This window comes from Lepisosteus oculatus, chromosome 12, assembly GCF_040954835.1.
Source record: "Lepisosteus oculatus isolate fLepOcu1 chromosome 12, fLepOcu1.hap2, whole genome shotgun sequence".
In the NCBI taxonomy this organism is placed as follows: domain Eukaryota; kingdom Metazoa; phylum Chordata; class Actinopteri; order Semionotiformes; family Lepisosteidae; genus Lepisosteus; species Lepisosteus oculatus.
This window is the reverse complement of record NC_090707.1, coordinates 4427266-4453058: the sequence shown is the minus strand read 5'-3', so window position 1 is coordinate 4453058 and position 25793 is coordinate 4427266. Positions and strand designations below refer to the sequence as shown.

Here is a 25793-nt window from a genome sequence, read left to right as displayed (position 1 = left end):
TAACGCATGCGCAATGGTGTGACCGACTGTCCTGGCGACGTTTGTGAAACTAAACCTGGTTATCCGCCATTTTGTTTCAAAAGCCCCATCGATTGTTTGATCTGTAGTTCCATAACGGAGCCGAAATGGACGCAGCTTCTCTTTGTCAACAAAGCCTATGCTTTTCTCACGTGAGTTTTGTTTACAGGACGTTGATCCCTCTTAGCAGCATTCTGGTCGATTGGGGCTTCAATCTACAGATTTTAATAAAAAAATATTTTTTATTAAATGATGGTAATTGTGTTAAGCGGCCCATACTTTATTAAATACCTTAATGTTTCAGAAACCACAAGTGTGACGTTTATTAGTCGCGACGCGAGAGAAGCCAGCGTGCTAGATGTTTGTTCCTGGTTTTGCTGCTGGCGTTAAATCGCGATTGATCTGAAGCGAACTTCCGAATTCAAAACTGAGAGCACATGAGTACAAAGCAATCTGAAAACGGCTTTCTAATTACTTTGGGATTAACAAGATAGGTATGTATAATGTGTCTAAACTTGTACTGTAGTTTGAATAGTTATAAAGTCTAGCTACAGATAATAAAGTCCAGCTTTCTCTTTAGTTTGTATTAATTAAAAAATGTAAATAATTGTATATTTACATCAGATTTAAGACCTTCCTCACTGGAGTCTTTATAAGAGAAATGGCATATTTTGATACATTGTCTTAATACCATGGGCTTTGTACTTAACTAGTCTGTGCTCATTTACTTTTCAACCTAACGAAATAAATGCTTTGAGAGCTGTCACTACTAGATGTATCCCGCTAGTCACTTTTTTCTAGTTTTCATTTCGTGTTCATTTTTATGTTCAACGATCAAATGTTTGTCACGTAATGCGTGATTTAATATAAGATAATGCACGATGAAGTGCAGTGGGTTTTGTTGCTGTTATTTTATTAGTATGCGTTTTTTATACTTGGATGTTTTCTGTAAACGTATGCGTCAGAGACAGCAAAATCTGAAAATGAAGAGTATCTTTTAAACAGAATAGATGCTGGTCAGGACTCGTAAATAAAAGGTTATGGGTTAAAATACCAAGTGGGACACCGCTGGGACAGGTAGTTCAATCAGCTTCCTTCGGGCAAATAAACAGCTGTAAACATGGGTACAAATGGAAGTGGCTTTGAATAATACATATTAATAGTAATATTAGTTATTTCCACTACGTTTCTTTCCCATATTCCATTATGATCTTTTCCCCGTAGTATTTTGAGCGTTTCTGCTTGAAGTCAGAAATACTGTCAAGCTGGCATTCGATGGATTCTTTTCATATTTGCAGTTTTAAAACGCTCAAAATAACTATTGATTAAGGGCTATAAATGGCACATTTTGCTCTTAAATTGCTAAATGTATGTTTGCCAGAAATCACCAAAATAAAACTGAATTCTAGAAACTGGTTGCTTTCACTGTGCCAAAAATGCACATTTCGCCTGTTAAATACTAATTTGGTTCTTGACGTATTATTACAGAATACATGAAACAGGAGACCAGACTAGACTGCACCTTCAGAGCATCAGTGATTTCTAAGAACGAGTTCACAGTTGTTCTTAGCCTTCAGTGCTGAGGTGCAGTACAGTCCCCAATGAAGAATAAGGCAGAATAGAAGAATAAAGAACTGGATTGGATTCTGTGATCTGGACATGCGCCTCCAGGGCAGAGATGCCTGCTGTGCCACAGAGGTGCTGATCCATCTCGTGCGGTGATCCACTCTGCCCAGAGCTCTGCTGCACCCTGCAGGCATGGCTGCCAAACCGTTTGCCCCCGAGGAAGCCAGAAGGACCGTGGGGGCTCTCAGGCAGCCGGCCGTCTTCTGCAATATGGCGTCCGATTGGCCTGGACTGCAGTGGAACGTGGACTACCTGTCACGCGTCCTCGAAAGCCGGCCGATCAAATTCCGACTTGGGAAGAGACAAGAAAGAAACGGTATGGGGGGGGGGGGAGGAATGAAAAAAAAACGTTGAACAAATGTTCTGTATGTGAAAAGCTGCATCGCTGTCTGCTTTAATAGGGTGATACAGTACCTTAACTAGGTACTCATTTCCACTTAAAGAGTCCAGATGAAGACCTCGTGCACCGATAAAGAGAATTCACTCTGCCATGCCTATCCGTTAACCAAGTCTGCTGTTACACACTGGTTTCATTTAATTTGAATTGGTCCTGACATACGGTACAGACAGTCAGAACAAAACACTTCATGTACAGTATTCCACAAACTGTTGAAGCTGATTCCTTCGCGCTCTTTAAGATATAGCTGGATGAGATCTATGGCAAGAAGTTACACAAATCAACACAGGCTACGGGGCCTTCTATCAATTGTCTTCTTTCTTGTGTTCTTGTGTACTAAACTTCCTGTTAATATGTTTGATTGGCAGCATTTCTTTATGTAACACTATTCATATGTTGGTTGGTGGATTACAGTCCCATGTATTAGTAATATTCCAACAATGTCACCACCACTTACCCCCTGTACAGTCCTAGCTATGAAATGCTTATTTGCACGTATGCTCCAAAACAAAGACATTAAGGAAACACCACCAACATAAACACAGAACCGCGGCAGCAACAACCACAAGTGAAATTAATAAACCATCAGTGTGAGGCAGTGGTAGGGGGAGACCGCAGTAATCAGTAATAGGTTTATTCCATGCTGAAAAGAGAAGAAAGAAAACACAATGTTTCGGCCATGGAGCCTTTTTTGAGAAGGCTCCTTGTGTTTTCTTTCTTCTCTCTTCAGCATGGAATAAACCTTTTACTAGTTTCATTGCAGCCTACGCTTGCTGATGCAGCCACCCACCTGAACGAGCTCAGTAAGCTGACAGTTTGTGGGAAGAAACTGTCTCTGAATCTGGATGTTCGTGCCTTTATGGCCCTATAACGCTTAGGAAGGAGGGAGAAAACGGGCATCCTTAGCAATACTTCCTCCCTTCCTGAGACAGCGAGTTGTAAAGATGTCTGATACAGAGGGGAGCTGTACTCCAACGATGGACTGGGCTGACCTGATCACCCTCTATAGCACCTTCTGTTCAGACGATGAGCTGCTGCCAAACCACACTGTAATACCACACGTGAGCACACTCTCAATAGCACACATAAAATGTGGTCAGGACAGTTGAAGACCGACCAGATGTCTTTGGTCATCCCTGTGAAGAACTGCTGTCCCATCCAGGGGTGGGGAGAGTCTCTTGCTCTCCCGTCGGCTCATCCTACCGAAACCAGGCCGAGCTCTGGCCATCGTCTGATGAGCAGGTGATGAATGTTTCTCCCATTGCTCCGAAAGCCAGCAGCATACAGTACTGCCTGACCTAGACCGAGACTGCGTGGTTGATTGAGTAGTCCTGACATATTGTAGGGGTAAACATAAAAGGGGATATGCTGGATCTGCAGATATTCTTGCAACAGTAATGCAGGATTCAGATCAAAATGTTTCTCATAACTTCAAAGGACGTTTTATGCAACGTTATTATGACTGAAAAATGAAACCACACGTCATCAGCTGAGTGGTGGTTTGCCTAAACATTCAAATGTAATGTGAAGGAGATAACAATGGTGTAAAAAAATTAGCAATGCAATCTCCTTACAAAATGTTAATCCAGAATTCCCTCAGGCACTCACCGGTTTTGTATTGTTGAACTGTCAGGAAAATTGTCTTTCTGTTCATTGACCTGTTTTGACAGCTGACTTGTTTAAACACTTGATGTGGTGTGTGGGTGCCTTTGAGGTAATAGGAGCTTCTGTTACTTGTTTTCCTAGGCACCATTGTTAAGCACAGCTAACGAGTGCATGCATATTTGTTTTCAGTGGAAACGTGTGTCTGTAGTTCATTACAGACTCTTTATAATTTACAAATACTGATTTTTGATGTAGGAACATCATCTTTTTCCTTTTTTCTGGTGTGTTTGGCAGGTTTGATTGTTTTTTTTTCTTTTACCATGTAGCCACATTATTTTCAGAAGCAGGCTGTAAAGGGCGTTCGGAAGGCCACGGCATGAAAAATCTGTACAAAAACATCCACAGTCCTGTGTCAGTTTTGATGACGTGGAACTTGGCTTCCCTCGCTATCATTACGCTTTTAAGGAGACTCAGAAGTCCGTGTTATCTGTGACAGTTATAGAATTATCCACAATAGAGCTGGCTCGTTAAACTGCAAAATCAATTTTTGCAGTTCATCTTCTGACAGGCTGGCTACCTTTGTGCAGCAGCTTTAATTTAACATGCATAATTACCGATTTCTGCCATAACCACCGAGCAGAATCCTCTTCCTTTGTACCGCGGAAGGAAGGAAAAGAAAAATGTAAATTACTGCAGATACTACCTCTTTCTTAAAATGTTAAAACGAATGAATGGATGAACTTTGTGTGGAAATTAAGCTTTTCATTTTTTTTTAGATATTTTGGGCATTAACACGCAGGCATCTCCTCTTTAGTGAGTTCTGTTCTTTAATATTCTCTGCTTGTATGATCAGTATGGCGTCCTAATAACTGTCCATTGTCTCTGCAGTTCCTCTGTTTGAAACCCAGTGCTCCTATACAGAGGCCAAGCTGCAGGACTTCGTGGCTTGGTCCAGGGGGCAGACGGCCTCTCCCTCCGAGCCCTTCTCTGACTACTTGCTTTCTGAGTACTGGGCCTATGCTGACTACAAGTACATTGCCATGCTTTTTGCAGACAAAGCCTCCATGTTTGAGGTACATTTTTCTTTGTTTTGTGTGTGTGTTGGATTTTTCTTTTCTGGTTTTATTAGTAGGAGAATAGACGATTAGCTTTTCTTTCCCATTTGAGACACGGCTTTCATTTTGGGACACCTTTCCAAACTGTATAAAAATGCAATGCCAGTTTCTGACTTTCCCACACTTATCCCTTGTAGCTTTCTGTGTCTGCTTTGGTAAAGATCAGATACTAATTTAGCTCAAAAGGGTTTTGCCACTGCTAACCGATGTGTTAAACATGTGCACACTAGGTAGTCATTCCTTTGGGATAGTAAGGATCAATTTTTTTTAATCTACGCCTGCAATCCATCCATTTAATTAAGGAGGTGATCTTGATTTTCAATAAGCGAGCTGTGCTGCTCTGGTCCGCTCTGTGTTCAGCAGGGGCTCAGAACAGAGAAGCACTCTTGACAGCCGAGTTTCTGTGTCTAAAAGTCTTTCTGGGAGACCGAGCATTGGATAAGCATGGAGGAGCATGACAAGCTGCTCACTTTTAATAGCCGGTCCCTCAAGGGTAGGTGGGAAGCAAAGATGCAAAACCTTTCAATTTCCTCGTCCCATCGATCACCTCCTGCGATATATTAACTTGACCTGCAGTTTTGTCTGTCTTTTTCCCTTACTAATATAAAATCAGCTAAGAATGTTTTTAAGACATTCTTGTTTATATTCATAAAGGTAAATGTTGCATCTACTCCTGCAGTCCTTACAGCAGAGTGACAGAGTCTCGGTCTCATAAAACGCAGTTCAGCAAACACGCTACCATTCTGCATATGGAAATAGAACCCTGTTTATTTTCAGAACTGAAAGTTACCAATTATTGTTTCCCGATAGATAATCAGGAGTTGCCAGTTGTACTTTCACATCACAGTGTTGCCATATCGAGCCATTTGTCTTTGGACGTGTTACAAGCCCCATAGAGCCATGCAGGAGGCTTAATGCCGGCTGCAAGAGAGGAGAGCATCTCTCTCTGCTGTTACCACGAGTTATGTTTCAACAGCTGGCCTAATGGGATCAGCAGGGTAGTGTTTGCACCGCTACTATCGAAAATGGTACAGGTTCAAGGTTTGCCATTGAGGGATAAAGACAGGGTAGTTTTCTCTGCCCTGGGAGGGGAAATGGCTAACGAGCTTCAATTTGTTTTCCCTGGGTGGGGGGGGAGGTTAATGGTTTTTCAGTTGCAAACCCCAGAGTGGGTTTGGGGCTGCTCAGTAGGTTGCTGAGCGTTTTCCCCAGAGGGGGAAATCCTGGTTAACACGAAATAATCCTGGTGGGAATTACGTGTCACACGCATCATATGTTTGATATACTGTACGTGGTGCTCTGAGATGGGGCTAAGGTATTTAAAACTACTCCACTTAGGACCAGGAAAACTCAAGTTATCACTGAAAGTTGGGTGTCCGGTCCTAGAGACAGTGTTCTCTGGGTGTGGGCTCGAGATTTTAGGCTTCCGTCTAACACCCGGACCTCGCTGCAGTGTAGTGACCGGACCATTGAAAGAAACCCAGTCGCAGGTCAGCTGAAATGGCACAAAACAATTCAGGTTCTGCGAAACTAAGTCACTGGCAGAAAAACAGCGTTGCCATGGTGACCACACCGGGGACGCGAGGCAGCACAGTTACATCATCCTCCCGCAGTTTGAAAGTAGCCAGGGAATTGGCTTCTACTGATTTGGCTGGGTAGCATGTTCCATGCAGCTTTAAATGCTCTTCTACGTTATATCCACTTGTTTCCTTGGGTTCGTATATTTCACTGTTGACTCTGAAGACGTGCACTGCATTGACTTTGGCAGTGTCTTTGAGGATTTCCAATTCCTGCTTCAGGTCTCCTCATAGTCTTATCTCTTCAGGACTCAAAGGTTTCAGTTCTGTATGCCTGTCAGTGTAGGTAAATCCTTTAAGTCCCGGGATGTTAAGCATGCCTTCTCTTCTCTGGACGGATTGCAGAGCAACTACATGTATATCCTTTTTGAAATGTTACTTACTTACTGAGTAGGTAAGTCTCGAACCCAAGCCGGTCCATTGCCATGGCAACTAGCCTCCTCCAGCACATCCTGTCTCTCCATGCGTCTACATCAGTTTCCACCTTGCTGGCATCTTCTTTCACTGAGTCAAGCCATCTTATTCTAGGTCTTCCTTGTGGCCTCTTTCCCTCAAAATGCTCTTCTACTACCTCTTCTTTGAAATGTGGTCACCTTAATGTTGCACAATATTCCAAACTTTGTCTTACTAATGCCTTGTACAACCACACATGCTAAATGCATCTTCTGGCACAGAGTCCCTTCATAGGATTTAATTTTGAATGTATTATATATAGGTTCATGACAAGGAAGTAACCCATTTCAAAAGTTTAGAGCTCCCTTCTCAGGTTAAACACCTTATTGAAAGGAGTAGCTAAAAGTGAATCCCAAGACAGACCCCATTTGAGTCAAAACATGCTCCTTACTTTGTGAAGTTCAGTTTTGATTTGTGGCGATTGTGACATACACTTATTTTTTTCAGCTTCTTTGAAACTTTTATATTTGATTTTAACGGGATTTCTAAAGATACTGGAGCACTCCTGTACCTTGCCTTTGTATTTCAGATTTTGGAACGTTGTACCACTAGATGCACTTAATAATGTTTAAATTATGTTTAAATGAGAATCTTTGTGCGGGAGAGAGATTTATGTGAAACTTGTACCGTCCTGACAGCATAATCATCAGGAAGAAGGTGCATCTAAAGGGACGTTCGTACTCTGTTCGTTTTGGTCGCGAAGTACCTGAGTAAATAGAATAAAGAAAGAAGTGCTTTTCTACATATTTTCTTTGCACATTCCCTTCCTAATGTTGGTTTAAGAAATAGAAATTGAAATAGAAAATGTTTACTAAGCACAAGTCTTTGTTGACAGTTCCAACAAATCAAGGAAGATTGGGATAAGCAGGTGGACTGGCTTTTTTAAGATGATTAATAGTGCCATTTAAAAGTTGTTGAAATCCAGGATTGCACTGTTTATCATTTACAGTTGCCTGGATATAGTAATGATTTCATTATCCAGAGTGCTGAGCAGCATCTTTGTTTTTTCTATTTATTTTTAACCGTCTTAACAGACTAAGATTGACAGCACAAGGGCAGTTAGGAGACCATACGTAATCAAAGGTTTCTGCACACTGAACTTTTTAGTACTGTCAAAAAAGTTGGTGTGCTACAATATATATAACCCTTAAACACACATGACAGCTTTTATCCGGTCTAATCTCGGTTGTTTGAGGTAGCTGAGTATTATTTTGATTTAATCTCATGGAGTTACAGCAGATATTTAATTTTATGTGTGTTCTTGTTGTTACATTTAGAGTATTCTCTCACATAATTTCACTTAAAACCCACAGATCACAACTGATCAGTGCAGCACTGCTTTCTTTTTGTAAGATCCAAACGTCTTGATTATCATTAGATAAAGGGGTAGAATTGATTCTCTATTACACCTTCAACTGCTGAGTTTTTAGCCATTTTTGTTATTTTACCAAAACAATTCAGATTTGGAACTTTGTGCCACAAGATGCACTTAATCATTTAATGGTTATTTTGAAATGGGGGTCTTTGTGAGGGAGAGAGATTTATGTGAATCTTGAAGCCTCTTGATTTAATAATCAAGATGAAGTTCCATCAAAGGGGAAGTTTGTGCTCTCTGTGGATTTTGTTTGTAAAACAGACTATGGCCTTACAGACTGGGCCATATAGAACAAACCATATTTTTCTGAATTTCTAAAAAGCTCCTTGCTGAGCTCCTGTGTTATCGAAGTGTGTTTAGCAAATGTACTGTGAAGATGAGCGGCAAGAAGCCACATGTAGAAAACACAAATGGGATTAGAGAACAGATGGTTGTTTCCTGTCAATGAAGAAATATGTGTGCGGCCCATTAGTGTGATGTCACAGAGGGCAGCTCCAGCAGTGCTGTTAGAACCCAAGGAATCTTCTCTTCTCTTAGGTGCTGCACAGTAAATGCTGTTACCAGATGTTTGCTCTTGCTTTCCAGTGCATTGATTTAGACCTCTCTTGTGACGATTTTAAATGACCTATTTCCAAAGGAAAAAACAACATGTGCTTACTGTTGGAACATACAGAAAAATAGATTTTTGGTTTCATATTCGGTGACATTTGATTTCCTGAGATGCCTTTTTCTCTCTGTTTAGTAGCTGATTTTGTTTGTCCCACTGTGGGTTATCACAGATTGCCATTCTTTATTAGATCTGCATTCATTATTTTCCTGGGGCAGAGCGGAGATCCAGGAGGGTTTTGTTCTTGTTACACACATTGTACACACCGCAAATACAACACCCTGAGGTCTGTCGAGATAGATGCACAGTGACCCTCAGTTCATGCTTCCAGCCCGCTTTCAGAAAGGAAAGACAAGGACAAAACAGCTTCAATTTGGATTTCCACTCCCCTCTTGTAGGTAGAAAGGTTTCGAAATGCTGCTCTGGGATTTAAACTTCAGTTTTCAGAGGAAGCCTGAATTGTATTGCTCTGGTTTTGTTTAATTTTTCATTATTTCACAGTATTGCTACCGAGGCTATAGCTCAGTACAGTACGTTCTTCTCGGCTGCAATTTCTGAACCCAGACCTTTCAGCTTCTCCTCACTTCTCCTGTTCCAGTACGTTAAGCAAGAAATTGCCTTCATGGATACCAGATGCATTACTTTTGGCGTGCTGGAGGAATTTCAATGTCTCAGAGTTTAAGTTCTGTCCTCTGGGCCTCTGCACAACTTCAAGCCACATCAGAGAGTTAAAACAGATGGTAATATAATGACTATATGAAAGGAAATGGGACCCAGCCACTGTGATTCTGGTAGAGTTGTTCATAAACTCCTGTTTTGTTTATGTACCAATTAAACAGGCCACTGAGCGTAAGGATTAAGTGGTTCAAGTAGGTAGCTGCATTGGCTGACCGATTCAGATAGATTTTTTTACTGTCCTTAGCGTTGCTCAACCTCACTCTTAATTTCTGGCAATCATTGACATCCGAAGAAGGCTCCACAGCCCAAACATCGTGTTTCCTTTCTTCTCTTTTCAGCATGGAGAAAACCTTTATTTGTTCCTAAGAAATACGTGTTCCTCTTTAAAAGATCCCATTTGGGGTTTAAGTCAGAAAAGTATTGCTCATTAAAAAAAAGTCTGACATCTTAAGATTTGATAGTGGTGAAAAAGTGATCCTTTCAGCAGCAGTATAGAATTGTCATTGAAGATGTCTGCAGGCATGAACATGTGACTTTTGTGTCTGTGCAGGATATAAAGTGGGAGGATTTTGGATTCCCAGGCAGGGATGCGAGAGACAGTACCCTGTGGATTGGCACAGAGGGGGCAAACACTCCCTGCCACCTGGACTCGTATGGGTGTAACCTGGTGCTTCAAGTGCAGGGAAGGTAATGACTGTGAAAGGTCACACTTCTGAGTGGCCAGTGTGAAACACTTCAGAGCTTTAACTGTCCCTGCTTCAGACGGGTGGAGAGCGGTGATTAACACTGAAAGAGGATTGTCTTTCCAGAGAAGAACCAAGATTTAAAAGAAACAAATTACCAACATTAATATAAAGTCAGATGGAAAAGTCTGGGATAGAAGTGATAAATCAGTGAGATGAGCATTTAGTGACAAGTAATGTCCCATATGTTTAACGGAATGAAGATTAGAGGCCTTTTTAAGATCGTACTGAAACTCATTTCGTTTCAAGAGGCCAGAGCACATAAAAGAAATCTGTCCATTTTCACTTCAATTTCAGTACCACTGAAAGCAAGCAATTTCTGCATACCACTTGCCAGGGAGAAGGGACATGAGATATGCAATAAAGTGTTTCTGAGAAGAGCAGTGCAACTCTTTTTGGAAAACACAGATTCTGCCTTTCAGCAAAAATGTCACACTTGGTTCTGAACTGTTTTGACCATTTCAGATTGTTTTATTACTGTCCTCTAAAGATAGATCCTGTCTTAAATCGGGAAATTCTGTTGCATCTAATAGTCATCTTTCTGATTGCGTGTTTTCATTCATGCCACCACTTGAACTGCTCTCACACCTCGTGTTTTTGTGACCTGTCTGCCCTCTCCTGGAAAGAATTAATCTTTGCGTTCTTTAAAATCCGGGGATTAAAATATAAGAACCTTGTTCCTTCCTGTGGGCGGATTACAGAGCACCAGTGGGTTATTTCCAACAGTGGGTGATTTATTATAACAGAGAACTGTTTTAGACTTAAATAGAACTTTACATCTCAATAAAGGCATCTGTTTCAAAAGGAGGGGAATGTTTTCCTTTTTTGTTTTTAGTGCATGCGACACGAGCGCTGTTGTAAATGAGAACTGTGTAATGAATTTAGGAGGAGGCACAGCTTTGCATTTTTGTCATGGCTGAGATCAGGAAATAAATGCCTCCTGACTGGCTCAACTGGTCAAGGCTCTCGACTTGTGCAAGTAGATCACGGGTTCGAGCCTGGGTCTTGTCACCAACTGAGTATGACTGGAATTTAGCAAGTGGCAGCACCCAGCTGGTTTGCAGTGGGTGGATGGGGAAAAGCCAGAGGGAGCTCTCCTCATTCTGACACAGCGCCCCCCTGTGGCCTCCAGAGTGCTTTTAAGCTTGTGCTCTCAGTGAGGGATGGGCCTGTCCTCCAATCAGAGCTGATCCTTCTCTGCAGGGCCGTGCTCCCACTGGTTGGAAAGTGGGCGGGGCGGGGCGGGGCGGGGCAGAGGAGTCGACCCACCCCATGTGTGGTCACAGGGTTTGCGACACTGATCTGAGACATGGAAAAACCTGATGGGTGACTATTCACACCGTCTAACAAAAAAAAACAATTTGAGATCCTAAATTTCCAGTAAGAAGGGGAGATTGTCTAAAGGGTAAGACAGGTATGACATTGTGTAGCAACACGTGGTGTCTGTTTTCACATGGAAATTCCTTTCTTGCAGAAAACGATGGCACCTTTTCCCCCCAGAAGACACACGCTGCCTGTATCCCACCAGGATACCTTATGAGGAGTCCAGTGTGTTCAGCAAGGTGAACGTGGTCAACCCAGACTACTCGCAGTTCCCTGCTTTTGGCCAAGCTAAGCCACATGTGGTCACATTGAAGCCCGGACAGGTACTGATGGGGGTGAAACACTCCTCTTCCTGACTCACCCAGGCCCAGATTCCAAACCCAGTATCTGATGATGGCTTCGTCTTTACCAAAGGCCTCTAGTGTCTGGCCTGTGGATAGCCGTCATCAAGCACTTGGCATGGAATGCAGGTGGGCTCTGTGAGGTTTGAAGTTCTGATTTTGATCCTGGTCTTACTAGCAGGTCTTGGTCTCCTCCGACTTGTTGAAGAGAAGCTGAGTATTGATTTATGTCTAAAATATAGACAGAAATTAATTTTGGCTTTTGAAGAAGAATGAAATCATTATATCTGGATTATGTACTTGTTATAATTAAATCAGTCTTCTTTCGGGAGAGTGTCAGCATTCTTCAGTGCTGAGGCATGTTCTGCACTTCCAAATTGAAATGAAAACCCCCAAAAATACATTTAAAAAATATTTAATGGAGATTGATGTAGGCATGTGAAAAAGGCTGCAAATGACAGCCCATTTCTCATTTAGAGGGTAAGTAGCTAAGTTAATCTACAATTTCATTAGCTTTAGTTTAGTTTGGGCCCTCTTCATTCTGGCATGGAAACATGTTCCAAGACTCCCACAACTATATTTTTGTCAAAAGGAGTCTCCTCTTCTCCATTCTACAAGAGTTCCCTAATAGTTTGCAATTGTGCCCCCGTGTCCTTGTTTCTCGAGGGAGAATGAAGCAGTCCCCTGGGGTGTCCCTGTCTGTAGCCCTTAGGAATTTATATAGTAGGGACATATCGTGTCTCTTGAAGTAACACGTGGCATCCTGTTTGTTAACCAGTTTGCCCTCCATGTGCAGACATTGCCTCGGGTTCCTGGAGCTTTTAATTAGGGGATTAACCTTTTATGAGAGACATCATCAAAATCTTTCTGAAGATCTGTATATATTGTAACTCATACGGCCTCAATTGCTTACGAGAGCTGAGCTGGCTTACCAGTGCGGTGACGTCACCGCCCTTCCCTGTGGATAGCAGGGCCCGCAGCCGCCGGGCTGAGGGGAGATCTCCCTTTAGCACAAGAGGCTGGGTCCCTGTTGAGTGACGCCGGAGGCCCGGGTTCGAGTCCCCGACGGTGGGGGGCCGACCTGATGCGGCAGCGGCGAGGGCACCCACATGAACCCCCGTAGCCTTACAATGTAATATAATGTCTTATTCTTCAGTGTATCGACAGTCCTTGTGGCTTCTTTAAACACTTCTAGTTCATTAGAAAAATACCTGTGTTTTCTGAATCAATGTAGACAGTAAATACCTCTGTTTTGTAAATATTCTCCCAGCTTTGCTTTAAGTATTACTTCCAAAACTTTACCAGTAACACAAATAGACTGGCCAGAAGTTTCCTAGGGCAGTTTTTTTCCTTCTTTTCATAAATTGGTGTTTCATGTGCAGTTCTGCAGTCTGTGGGCGCAGCTCCCATTCTCACTAAGAGTTGAAATGTAAATGTAAATATGCAGTATGTCTGTAGTTTTCACTTCCTTGACACGAGAATGGTTTTCTGATACATTTGTTGCAGTTCCCCGACAGGCCTAATGTTCCTTTCGAACAGGGATGGTGAATGAAGAACGGAGCCATAGCTCATGGCTAAACATCTTAGCACTTAAAAGTGCAACCAGTTCCCAGATTTGTTATCAGGGAAGGCGCCATGCAGTCAGGTTGTCATTAATCACTGGTAGCAGGAGAGCTGCAGCACACTCCTGCCCATGCTACCTCTCTTGTTCCTCCCTATCAGTCTCTGTGAGGCATCATGACTTGTGTTCTCCCGGACCAGGTTTGTGCTGTTGCTGGACTGTGTTTAGCTGTAAAGTCTTGCTGGGTGAGTGCTTGCTGTCACTGAGCACGCCAGGTAAATTTGTTATAGTGCGTTGACTTATAATGTTATAATGTTATAATGTTTCTTTATTAGCCCTATACAGTTTCTTGCATTAGGAATTCGTCTTTTCGCATACCCTAGCTTTTCTCCAAGGAGACACAGACAGGGAGAGAAGCTTGGGGTCAGAGCGCAGGGTCAGCCATTGTACGGCGCCCCTGGAGCAGTTGGGGTTAAGGGCCTCGCTCAGGGGCCCAACGGAGTAGGATTCCTTTGCCGGCCGCGGCATTTGAACCGGCAACCTTCCAGTCACAGACGCAGATCCTTAGCCACAGAGCCACCGCTCCGCCCCTGTAGTCCAGCCTTCAATACACTGATGGCACAAAAACATTGTTCTCTTGAGCAGAGTGGGACATTGGCTCCTTTCTGCTGTTTTCTTTCTTGAATCTCACCGGGCTTGACAGCCAACAGCTTTAACCACCTCATCACCTACGTCCAGTCAGGTTTCAAACTATCTAGTATTCATTCAACAGAGTCACTCCGGCAGTAATAATCACCCTCAGTAATGAATGGGCCATAAATGAAAAGGACAACAGAAATATTTAACCAACATCCAAATTCCACATACTTTATGTTTCTAAAAACATACTTGTAGACATAAATTAATAAGATTATTTTGGTACTCAGTATAGAACTTTGTTTTTGCTTAGCCTGAGGTCTGTTATTGATTCTTCTTTGGTGATCACCTGAATGATTCCTTTTCATGGTCTAAATATTTGCCATTATTATCTGTCAGACACTTTACTGTGTCATTTACGGTTCTTTTTCTGCTATCATGAAAAAAATCTTTTATTTTTAGCCTTCAGTCCAATATTTTTTTTCTTCTTCAGTCCTTTTTAATATTGTTTTTTTTTACTGCAATACGTGCAATTTATTGTTCTCCATTTTGTTAGTTTTGTTTTAATAATTCTGTAAAGTGTGTTCTTTTCGTTTACTTATTGTTCCCTTTAGGCCACTGGTTTCTAGCTATTGGTTTATTGACTGTAGAGAATATTCTGTGTGATACACACACAAAGGTATCTTTTGTTTAAGACGCAGGCAGCCATGTTTACATTGGAGAAAAAAAAACTCTGTTTACTTCAACTAGAAACACCATCTGTGTGTAGGCATTTTTCTTCAGAAGTAAATTAGGAAGACCAGCAGCCCCACAATGAACTGTATCTTTATTTACTCTTATCTAACAGTAACACTGTTACATAAGATGCATCTTATTGGACGTGTCTCTGCCTGAGATTTGTAACATGTGCTTCTTACAGAATGTCTTCAATCTGTTGCCATTCATTCTCTACTGAATAGGTATCTGTCCTGTCCTGTTCTCTCTACAGTTCATTCCTTCAGTCCTCTTGCCTGAAATTGGCAATCCTTTGTTTGTGCACTGTAAACATGCTTTCTCAAAATATAATTCATCAAGGCGAACCGGGTGGTAATCACAACTCTCAAACGGCACTCTCGCCTCTGTTTTCCTTACTCTGTCTTCTTGATATGATGAAAAGACTAGATCATTCTGTCTTTTCAGACATTCTGCAGTGGGTGTTGTGACAGGATGAGAAAGCAGTTGTTAGCCATGTCTACCATTTCGGCTTCGGCTGCAGATGTTCCTAATGATTTTCTGTAGCATACGACTAAGACTTACTCGAATTGTGCAGCTTACAGGTGATGCAGCGAGTTCCGTTGTAGGGGAAAGTGCCTGGTGGTAGCATGCATTGTGAGCAATTGTTACATTCACGGTGGTGAGAAAAAGGTCTGTGAACCTGCAGTGTAATTACAGGAGTTACGGTTTTTTACCATTACAGGAAACATTAGTTGGAGTCATTGCTGGCCACGGGGGTGCCACCAGTTACTGAATCTAAAGCTCATTCACAGAAGGATATTTACTGTTGCAACAGTTTGCGAATTAAATCATCAAAATATGTCTTGTGTGTGGTATGTTTAATCAGGTTATCTTCATTTTTTATGAAGACTTCCATGAAGATTTGATTACAATTTAGGTCTAAAACTTACAAGAATATGAAGGGGTTCACACATTTTTCTGTGGCACAGTACTTTTATTTCAACTTTCTGGTTTGCTTTTGAAGAACGGAAAAGTTCCGTTTGAGCTATGAAGCATTTGGGTTAAGCGCCATAAACTCAGCTAGGTGAGTGATTGCAGGCGCCCTGCTACAGCGGGGGCTCCCAGAGAGCAAGCCGTGTCACTTCAAGTGCCAGAAATGTGAAAGGGAGAAAATGAGGGTGACGTCACCTGTTTGCCGGTCCAAAATGTTTTCAGCTCAGTCTTTGAACCAGAAGTGACCCCCTGAGGAGCCCAGATGATCACATTTGTCAGGCCAGCATGGAGGCCAGCCTCAGCTGCTCAGTTTTTAGAGTTAAAGGAGGATTTGTTTGACCCTTGACAGGAAGTCGCATGATCTAAGTATAAAACCCCGCTGCTAGACTGCTTCAGTGCGTGAATCACCGATTGCGTTTATCCTAATGAGAAAAGGGTTCACGGTGAAGGGCACAGTCATTCCCAACCGTTCCTGGATGGGTCTTTCTGTGGTCTTTATTAAAGGATTTAAAACAACTGAAAGAACCTCATAACTGTCAACACTGGGAGGAGTGTGACTTTCAGAATAGGGAAAAGAGCTCTTCACTGTCATCAGAATTTCAGGTGTGGTCTTTAAAAGACCAGATCTTTTGCCATAGTTTAATATAAGTATACATTGGCACTATTTTTTTTTCAGGCAATCATGCAAAAGATGTAAATACACTGTATAATACTGTAACGCCTCATTTTGTGCAATGGATGCCTTCCCAAATATTGTTCCTCTAATCAAATGTGTGCTCAACAAATTATTAATACTGTAAATCTATAACAAGCTTCCCACCTGCTCTGTCCTTTGTTCTCCTGTGCTTTTAATCTTCTTCTCTATCTCTCGTACCCGAAATAGGCTCAACAGACAAAATATTGTATTTTTTCTACTTTTTAGCCTTGAATTTCTTTGCAATTTATAACGTGTACGTAACATTGAGCTATTCAGAATAGGACAGGGATCGCTACATTTTTTAATCAATAAATAATCTATAAAAACAAATATTTTTGAAAAAGCTGCTCACTTGATATTACTTAACAATACTGAAATAATAAATACCATGTTCAATTAAAATGCCACAAAGAGTTTTGATGCACGCTAGTTCGTCTGTTCCTCTCTGACAGAAATGTCTGTGAATTGACAGAAAGGGAGGCTGATGTTGGGGACTGAACAGAAGATGTTGATACTGATCGACTGACCAGTGCAACGGTAGATGCTGTGCACCCTGTTTATCCTGCAGGTCTGCAGATTTCTCCTCTCCTGCTGAGACACGGGTCACTTTCATTCTGCTGACTCCTTCCTGGACTCAGGTGCAGTCCACCACTGTGTTTCTCATTCAGGCCTCTGCAGATTAGTACCCATTTCGGCAGGTCAAAATAAACATCCGCTAAACAAGGCACTACGGTAGATACTGAGCATCGCAAGAAACGGATCATTCTATGCACATATGTTATTAGAAAAATAAGGTGTGTGGATTTTATGCTACTGGTGTCATTTTAATGGCTCACTCATTCAGAACTGAGCGTGGCACACTCCAGCGAGTTGGCAGCAGTAACAGTAAAGCGCTGCGTTAGTGACACAGCTGATGAGACACGGGCAGCGAGGTGACTTCACCTGTTGAATGTCAAGTCTGGCGAAAATCATGAAATGACTGGAAAATTGTGAACGTAGATATGGTGACTAAACCTAACTGAATGATTTTACATCAGAAAGTATTACTTCTATTACATGTTATGGAAATAATAATTCAAACTAATGTACAGGATTATCTGTGAGGGAATAGAGAGCATGAATTCTTAAATAGCCATTCTGGCATAACTAATTGTTCTTTGAACAAGTAACAGCAATAGTGGATGCAGCAGAGCATATCGTGTGATACATTAATTTTATTTTTTATTGAAGGTTCATTTCATTTTCAAACTCTAGGCAGGAAGCAAAGTAAAACACATCTTTTGGGAACTGATAACGGGTGGGGAAAAAAGGAAAGAAAAGGAATTAATACTCAAATTTATTAAAGGGTCATTAGAACTGCAGGGTTCTGTATTGGGACTACCGCTCTTCCTAAAGTATGTTTATGATCTGAATTCTGCTGTAGTTGTTAATCCAGTCATGCTTCACAGATGCTACCAAAATAGAAGGATCAGGATTCTACAGTACGTGTAATGTAGGCAAGTGGAGAGTCTGGGAGAAGCTCTCCAGCCTGTTGATGATACCCTTGAGCTTCTAGGATCAGTCAGCTACCAGCAGCCAAATGAGACACTAGGCCTCCTCTCATTTCTAACCTTTCAGAAGTTCTTATGAATCCGTCTGTTTTCAAAGACTTTAATAAAAAGGTAATTGGCATGTAAAATTCCTATGCTGCCTCCTGCATTCGGATCTCATTTTCTCAAGGAAAACAGGAGCCCATTATCTCACACTGCAGACGTGTTAATGCTATTTGTTTTCAGTTATCAGTCTGACAGAAACCCATGTTTAAATCTCTTCTACACAGAGGTGAAAGAAAACCATTCAGATACAATAAGTATGATGGTGGTATCATTTTCTGTCTGAAATTCTGCTAGTTAAAATGCACTACATGGAAGATATTAAGGTTTAGGTCTGGAAGGCACTGGTTCTGAGGCAGACCCTGTGAAATTGGGTCGAGCATTGCTGAGTGAAATTGGTTATAGAACTAACTGCTGCTGCGCACTCCAAGGTTTCAAAAACCTCTTTTTGAGGAATGTCTGCATAAGGATTAATTAAAATATATTCCAATATGTCTGTATGTGCAAGAGCATGCAGGAAGCTGGGAATGATGGGAATTAATGTTAACTCTTGTCATTTTGCAGCTTTTCACAAAACGTGTGGTTTAAGAGCAGGTGCTACAAATCATGAAACTGATAATGGTGTAACAGCTGTCCGTCGTTGGAAACGTTGACTTCATATATTCAGAAGCTGGAATTAGAAGTCTCTTCAGACTGTTTATTTCACTTTAATTTTTTTTTTACATTTAACTTTTATCGCGCTTAAAAGTGTTTGGTTTGAGCATTCATGTTAAGACAAAAATATTACCTTTATGAAAATGTATAAAGTATATTGCATTCATTTCGCACCTACTGTATGTTAGACAGAGAGGTGCAGCAAAGCCAGTGGTGTAGAGGGTTTTCATTTAGAAGTCCACTGCAACACCAAAGAAGGAGTATCTATCTCTGGTTGTCGACTCCACAGCCCAGGATTGTGAATTCAAATCCCTGGTGAGATCAAGGTTATCCGGCAAACCCAGCTGTACAAACTGGTACCATATTTGTATGGCTGTTGTAACCTGCTTTGAACAGGAACATTAGAAAAATAAATGATTCATTATTTATAATAATACTACGGAAATCCCTGTCTTTAGGAAGAGGTATTCTTTTACAGTTTAACTAACGTTTAACCTTCTACTCCTCATGCATTATTGGAATTGTCCATTCACACAGAAAGCTGCTTGGACTGCCTGGATATTTTGTAGAATTCTTTAAATACATTTGAAAATCATGCGGCTAAGTTTACTTCCCTTTCATTTACAGTATATGACCGTTTTTTTATAACCTTGTATCATGTCTTCAAAACAGTGCAAAAGTTGATGTTTGTTATTTGCTGTTATATACATTTAGGATTTCCTTGAAAGGAGATCAGGTGCTGTTAACCTTTTCAGTGTGAAATGATTTCATTGTGAATAGAATTTGTCCTATAATAAAGAAATGCTAAAAATGCCAACTAGAGTTTAAACTGGTAGAAATGTTGTTACTGCCACCTACTGGCTATTTATATGTCAACAACCTTGGTGCGCCATTCAGTATAAACCCAATGAGAAAGAAATAAGAATATATGAGGAACAACTTTTTCCTTCAGGCTCCAGGCCTGGATTTTTCATCTTTATTTTCACGTTTCAGTGTAAAATTAACTTCACTTAGTTCCTTTGCGGCTCACGCACTAACACAAGTCCCCAAGCTAACCTGAAAGGACTGGATCATATGAATAGGCTTAATCAGTGCTTAGAAAAAGCTAGCTTGTGAATAGATTTTCATGTCCAGTGCACTTCATTAATTAAAGTGCTGTTATTTAGCAGTTAATTGCAAAGGAGGCTATGCTGTATTAGCAGCAAAAGTAAGAATTTCGATAATTAATGAACATGGGAAATAATTTGCTAAATCACGCAGAATGACTTTGCATTTGTTCCTCTTAGTAACGGAGATGGTTTGGGGATGTTTCTGCCTCTTGATCACGAGGAGGATTTTATTGTAATTGCCCAAATAAATCACATCACTTACTGCAAGTCTTCAAGAGCACAGATGTGTGCCTGCACCACCAGTCGCTCGTTTCTCCTGAACGAGGGCTCGGAAGTAATTTTTGAAATTGCTCTTTGCTGACAGCCTCTCTTGCTCCAACTTCATCTGCATCTGTTTCGCATGGGGTGAACAGTGGTCCTGGCATGAGTTTCCTCTCGCTCTGAGCCTGCTGGAAATATTGTCAATGTGAGACAGTACAGACCAGTGCACAGCCATTTATAAATAATGCAAGGGGTTTTTAATCGGTGTCTTTCTTCTGAGTTTTAGCCCAGAGCAAAATAACAGGCAGCAGAGCAGCAGGAAATAGTTTCCGTACAGTTTTCTCAGCTGTGAACAGACTGCAGTGGTCAGGAGCAGTATTCGAGAACTCCTGCTTAGCCCCTCTCTTGTGTGATCACTGTGCCTTCCATGTGATGGTACAAAGTCCTCCTCCTCTATGTTCTCTAAAAATGTCCTCTTTCTGAGCAGGAGCCTCTGTCATTTCATTTAATTGCATTTGTCCCATTTCTAGGCTCCCCAGCATCCTTATAGAACTGGCAGGCCAAGAGTTGGCCATGGTACTGAATGACGTGAACGTGCACATCTCAGCAGAATGCAGCGACTGTCTTTTAAGAAATCCCTTCAACCCAGGGAAGAACTCAGTCAATGTCTTCCCTTAAAATGTTGGCTCAAACAAATGCCAGCATTGAAATGAATTGGTGCTGTCCTTTGGCTCATGAAGAACAACTCCTGGGCAGACGGATCCTTTTAACAATCTTAATATGTGACGGTCCTTAATGAGAGGCAGCTATTCGTCTGTCTTGCCAACAGCATTTGTGCTGGCCTGGACCCTTAATTATTCAAGTCTCATAATCCTGGCACTGATAAAGAAAGCCAAAATGGGGCCCTTGAGAGCTTGAGTGCTGGAAGGTGGAGAAATATTTTTTTTAAATCCCTCAGGACCTCTGTGTTTTATGTGTTTGAGTTTGAAAGGTGGGGGATTGTGTTTGAAAAGGAGTGATCTCTGGCAGAGTGGCATGGGCAGTCTGGACAATCACAAGTCCTTTGAACTCCTCGTGTCTTAAATGTGTTAAACTGCTTGCAGCTGGATTTTGCCCTCTGAACTGTACACTAACGAGCCATGCAGAGGCTTCTGGCTGACACAATCAGTTCATTAGCATGGGAATGATCAATAGTGCACTGAAAGCAGCTTGGTCTGTCCCCCAGTGTGTCGTGCAACTCCTTGGAAAGCAGCAGAACTTTTCATTCTGCAGTTGACTCTTGCCCCTCTCTCTCCAAGTGCATTTCTGTCTTCCGCTGTTCCCCTTTTGCATGTATTTACATTTATAAAAACGTCTTGATTGGTTATTCAGTATTCCAGATAAAAAGATGTGTTGAAGCAATTCATTAAATAAATTGCTAAACTCTGTATCCTGCTTCGATTGACAACCAAGCGAAACATGCGCGAGAGATCAGAAGATTCTTTTCTTTCAGAAGCACTCTTTAATGGATGTTTATTTATTTTGTTTTAAATTTCATTTAGCCGGCTGTCTCTGTGGTTTGCTTAAAGGGAAGCAGCGGCCCATGAGAGACGCATTTCGCACGAGCAGATAGCTTTCACCGCTTTCATCTCTATAGAAACTGACAGCTTTGTATTGAATTTGTGTTTCTATAAAAACATTTTAACAGAAACACTGTGTGGAACAGAATCGCCAGTCCTGTCACACGTCCTGTAGTCCAACACTAAGAGGGATGTTTTCCAGCAGCGTGAATGGAAAGTTAAGAAAACATCCTTCTGTGCTAGCCATGGGCTTAGCTTTTGTTTAACTGAATCACTTTTTTTTTTCTTTCACACACAGTCTTTCAACTTTCAGCTTGGACAGAATGTATTTCATCCAGAGAGTTTTGAGATCAATTTAACTTTCATATTATCCCATTGGTCTTAGAAGCTGAGGTTGGGCTGGGCCTGGTTTGTCCTGGGTTAGAAGTACCTCTAAGTAAAAACCTGTAGGTGACGGTCTTCCCTCTGGCCATGCATTTCTAAACCAATGACCTGTTATGGTGACCATTGATACTGTCCTGTAGGTGGTGCTGTCCTTTGGACATTAAACTGAGATCCTTAATTCATGAATATATTGTCCATAAGTTTTGGGGTGTTAACCCTGGCTTCCTGGCTAAACGTCACCCATAATGCAACTGTTAAAGCATTTTTCTGCCCTGAGCCTTATTTGCCGTGTAGTTAGGCTCTTGGCATGTAATGACTGCTGTGTGCCATCGTTTGTGAACAGCACAAGGTGGGGGCTGCACGTCCGTGGTGGATGAAGTGGCTCTTCTCCTGTATGCAAATGACTCAAATGGGATTCTTTGGCATGGAAAGCTGGGATGAAAATGCAAGCAGCTGCTATTAATTATAACGTTGTGTAATCTGCTTTCTTTTTGTGCTGGGTTGTCATTCATTTAAAGATTGATTCTTAAAGTTCTTGAAAGAGCAAAACCAAAATGACATATGTTTAATCATTTGTTGAGAAGTTTGTTTTTTTGTATAATTATACAGGTTCTGTTCGTTCCCAGACACTGGTGGCATTATGTGGAATCAATTGATCCCATCACCGTCAGCATCAACTCCTGGATTGAAATGGTAATGTGTCTCGTTCTTAAACAATCTCGGCGTGTTGCTCGTCTAAGTCATTTTCGAGTGGCACTTATTTTAATGCTGTTTCCACTCAGTTCTGGTCATGTGATGCTTAGATCGTTACTTTGACGTCGTTAATGGAAATCTATAGAAATCTGAAAATGCAGTTGCATAAGCAAGTGTCAAAGAAAACAAAAAAAACACTCACTTCTCTAAGTCAAGATGCATCTGTCAGCGCAGATGTGCGAAACGGAAATTTTTCTTGGGGAGAAACTTGAGATGTGCAATCTGGCATCATAACTTTGCACCTAATTACACCACCTTTCTGTCCAGTTTTAAAAATAATTCTTGTAGGTTTTGAAGAGTTTTTGTAGCTCAAAGTAACCCTGTTTCTCAGAGAAGAATATATATTCTGTATCAGCCAGATTTAGGGTGAATCTGTTAATTAATAAAGATACTTTTTTCTTGCAATCTGCCTCCAGCTGTAGTTCCTGTTCCTACCTTTGTGGGCGTTAACATTCCAAGCACTGAAATAATAACATAAATTATGCATGAACTGATTAATACAATAATTCACCGGTAAAGAGATAACTCTGTTAATGTGTCCCCTTTTTCTTCTGCACCACAGGATATTGATGACGAAGCACGTGTTGGAGAGGCTCTAACTAAGACTATTGTATGTGCCCTGAAGTCTGCTGGCAGTCCTGACAATGGGGATGTGTGGCTGAACCCCACGGAGGTAACAGTCCTTGTGTGTTCTGAATCTGAATGGTGAAAAGGTCAGATCAGCTGGCAGTTAGCCTCTTCTCTTATTTCCAGCTTCCCTGTTAGAGGGATTGTCAAGCACTGGAAAGTCCTTCAAATTCCTTGAAATCCTTTCTCTTTTACTGACATCATTATAATTAAATTAAAACAGTAATCTGAAATCGGACTTGTTTACACAACACGTGTATACTGTGCATTTAATGAAAGAATGTTAAGACTTCCATTGAATTCAAGCATTATTTGACCCAGGAGGAAATTTATTTTACGGCCAACACAACAATAGAACAAACAACACCAATAAAAATGCAGTACAACAGTGTTTCAATAGATTAGAGAGAGGTATTCTTCAGTGTTTGAGAATGTGATTGCAGAGGGGATGAAAGATTTCTTGAGTCAGTTACCGTTGCACTTCTGCTATGCGGTTACACATGTACAATTGTTGTTCGGACACCAGACTCCAGTAGTGACACACATCATGCCTTTCTCAGATGGGGAGAAAGGAATTCTGACTTGTAACCGATGTAGAAGCAGTGGTATTCCAGAGTTTCAGACTTCAGTACTGTGACAGGAACACCTGGAGCCCGGAAAGCTTGTGTACTTCAGCTGGTTGTTTGCTTAGGAAGTCCAAACAAATAATTTGACGTCAGTCATGGACACAGAGGAGGCAGCTCTTGAAGGGGACGTCACACTGAACAGAAAAAATATGTCTCCTGCACAAAGCATTCAGCTCTAAGTCTGTGTGTATGTGTATGTTTTTTGGGTTTAAGGCTGAAGTCTCTTCCCATGAAGAAAACCTACTCTACCTAAATCTTGCCGTGCAGTCATGCTTGGAGAAGCAGAAATGCCACTGTAATAAATCTACAGCCTTCAAGTCTGGGACAGCCATAAGGCTGGGAAAACGGGATTTCAGAGGACAAGCAAAACGGACAGAACCTGCTGAGGAAGGTGCTGACAGCCATGAGCCGGCAGAGATTTCCACAGTTCCTTTCGGGCCCAATCTTGTCGCCGTGCCTCTGAAATTAGATGAGCAAGCACCACAGTGTCAGGCTGGTGGAGCCCAGGACAGCAGGCATCGTGTCTGCGCTCCCAGCAGTCCTAGCAGTCAGCTCAGCTGCGGTTTTGGTGACGAGCATAGCTGCCCCAGGAAACCAGAGAGAGGCGAGGCTGAGGTCACAACATTTAGTAACAAGAAACGCACAGGCGGCAGCCACAGGTTCTCACCAATCTCCACCAATGAGCTGCTGGACAGCCTGGTCCACCCCGAAGTCATTGCTTTGGTTACCAAGATTCTGATGGACAAACAAAATGCTGTCTGACAGGAGGGTGAATATATTGTAGAGAAAGCAGAGCAAATATGTAACAACAGTGTGTGCACACACATGCTAACACATACGTCTGTCTTCTTTTCCTAAAAAGGAACAATTTCCAAATGAGCAAAGAAAGGAAGACATGAAATTTTTTCTTGTTTAATGAAAATTATTTTTTCCAAACATTTTGGAGGGGCTTTTGTCTTTTAAAGAATTGGACAAATATATCTATTAACTTTGAAAAGGGTATGATTTTCAAGAATTAAAAGGCTGTTTTTAAAATAGCTCAGCCAAAAAGAACAAGTCGAAAGTATGGTTAACTCTGTGGTGCAAGAAATGAGGTAAAGATTAGACCGTATTAATAGGTTTTCATATATTGAAATTATTGTGTGTAGCTTCTCTTGTCTCCTTTTGCACACACGCACATTCAGATTTATAAAAATGTGACTATAATTATCTTGTACAAGCTCACAACTGACAAATCTGTGACACGTTGACAAATCTGTGACAAGTTTTAATAAATTAATAAATGTCTTGGCATAATAGCAAGCACAGTAATCATTCTTTTTGGAATGCTTGATATTTTAAATTCTTGGCAGTATTATGTGCTATCTGTAAATTGTTTTGAATCGTGTTCAGTGGTAGGAAGGTAGTTCTTTTTTTGTTTCCAGATTTTAAATAAACTTAAGCTGTTTTTGTACTGCAGCATTTCTTGTTTTTGTAAAAATGTGCACCAATGACAATAGAAATATGTGTTTATAACAGTATGCACTTGCCAAGTCTATAGGGGTATAACTGATGATACAGTGACAGGAGTATATATGACTTGCATCTCTTTGTCTAAATAAAATTGTAAGCTTTTCAAGGTAATATACATGAGTGGCAGAAACTCCACATTTTCAGAGAACCCCTGGTACACTCAGGCACGAAGGTGAGCTGTAGAATAAAATGAAAAATCACAAACTGTGAACATCAGAGTAGACTGAGCACACAGAAATGTCCTGATCATTACCACA

The 25793-nt window shown here is 41.3% G+C and overlaps 1 protein-coding gene across 3 annotated transcripts; it reads left to right on the top strand.

The window, feature by feature from the left end:
* Positions 1-96: 96 nt before the first annotated feature.
* hspbap1 (hspb associated protein 1) lies at positions 97-25482 on the top strand. Of its 3 annotated transcripts, none has more exons than XM_006636341.3 (8): positions 97-512; positions 1755-1960; positions 4535-4719; positions 10002-10138; positions 11669-11840; positions 22628-22711; positions 23334-23444; positions 24238-25482. In XM_006636341.3, exons 2-8 carry the CDS (start codon positions 1777-1779, stop codon positions 24784-24786), a joined length of 1422 nt encoding a protein of 473 aa, XP_006636404.1. In that variant the 5' UTR covers positions 97-512; positions 1755-1776; the 3' UTR covers positions 24787-25482. The 3 variants fall into 3 exon arrangements, with proteins under 3 accessions (XP_006636404.1, XP_015213984.1, XP_015213983.1); XM_015358498.2 differs by having other exon boundaries at positions 1690-1960; XM_015358497.2 differs by having other exon boundaries at positions 1507-1960.
* Positions 25483-25793: the final 311 nt, after the last annotated feature.

Bases quoted from the DNA above. Each gene is read 5' to 3' on its own strand.
- hspbap1 (XM_006636341.3), top strand. From the start codon at position 1,777: ATGGCTGCCAAACCGTTTGCCCCCGAGGAAGCCAGAAGGACCGTGGGG. The intron at 1,961-4,534 runs GTATGGGGGGGG...TTGTCTCTGCAG, and splicing joins GAAGAGACAAGAAAGAAACG to TTCCTCTGTTTGAAACCCAG. The intron at 4,720-10,001 runs GTACATTTTTCT...GTGTCTGTGCAG, and splicing joins ACAAAGCCTCCATGTTTGAG to GATATAAAGTGGGAGGATTT.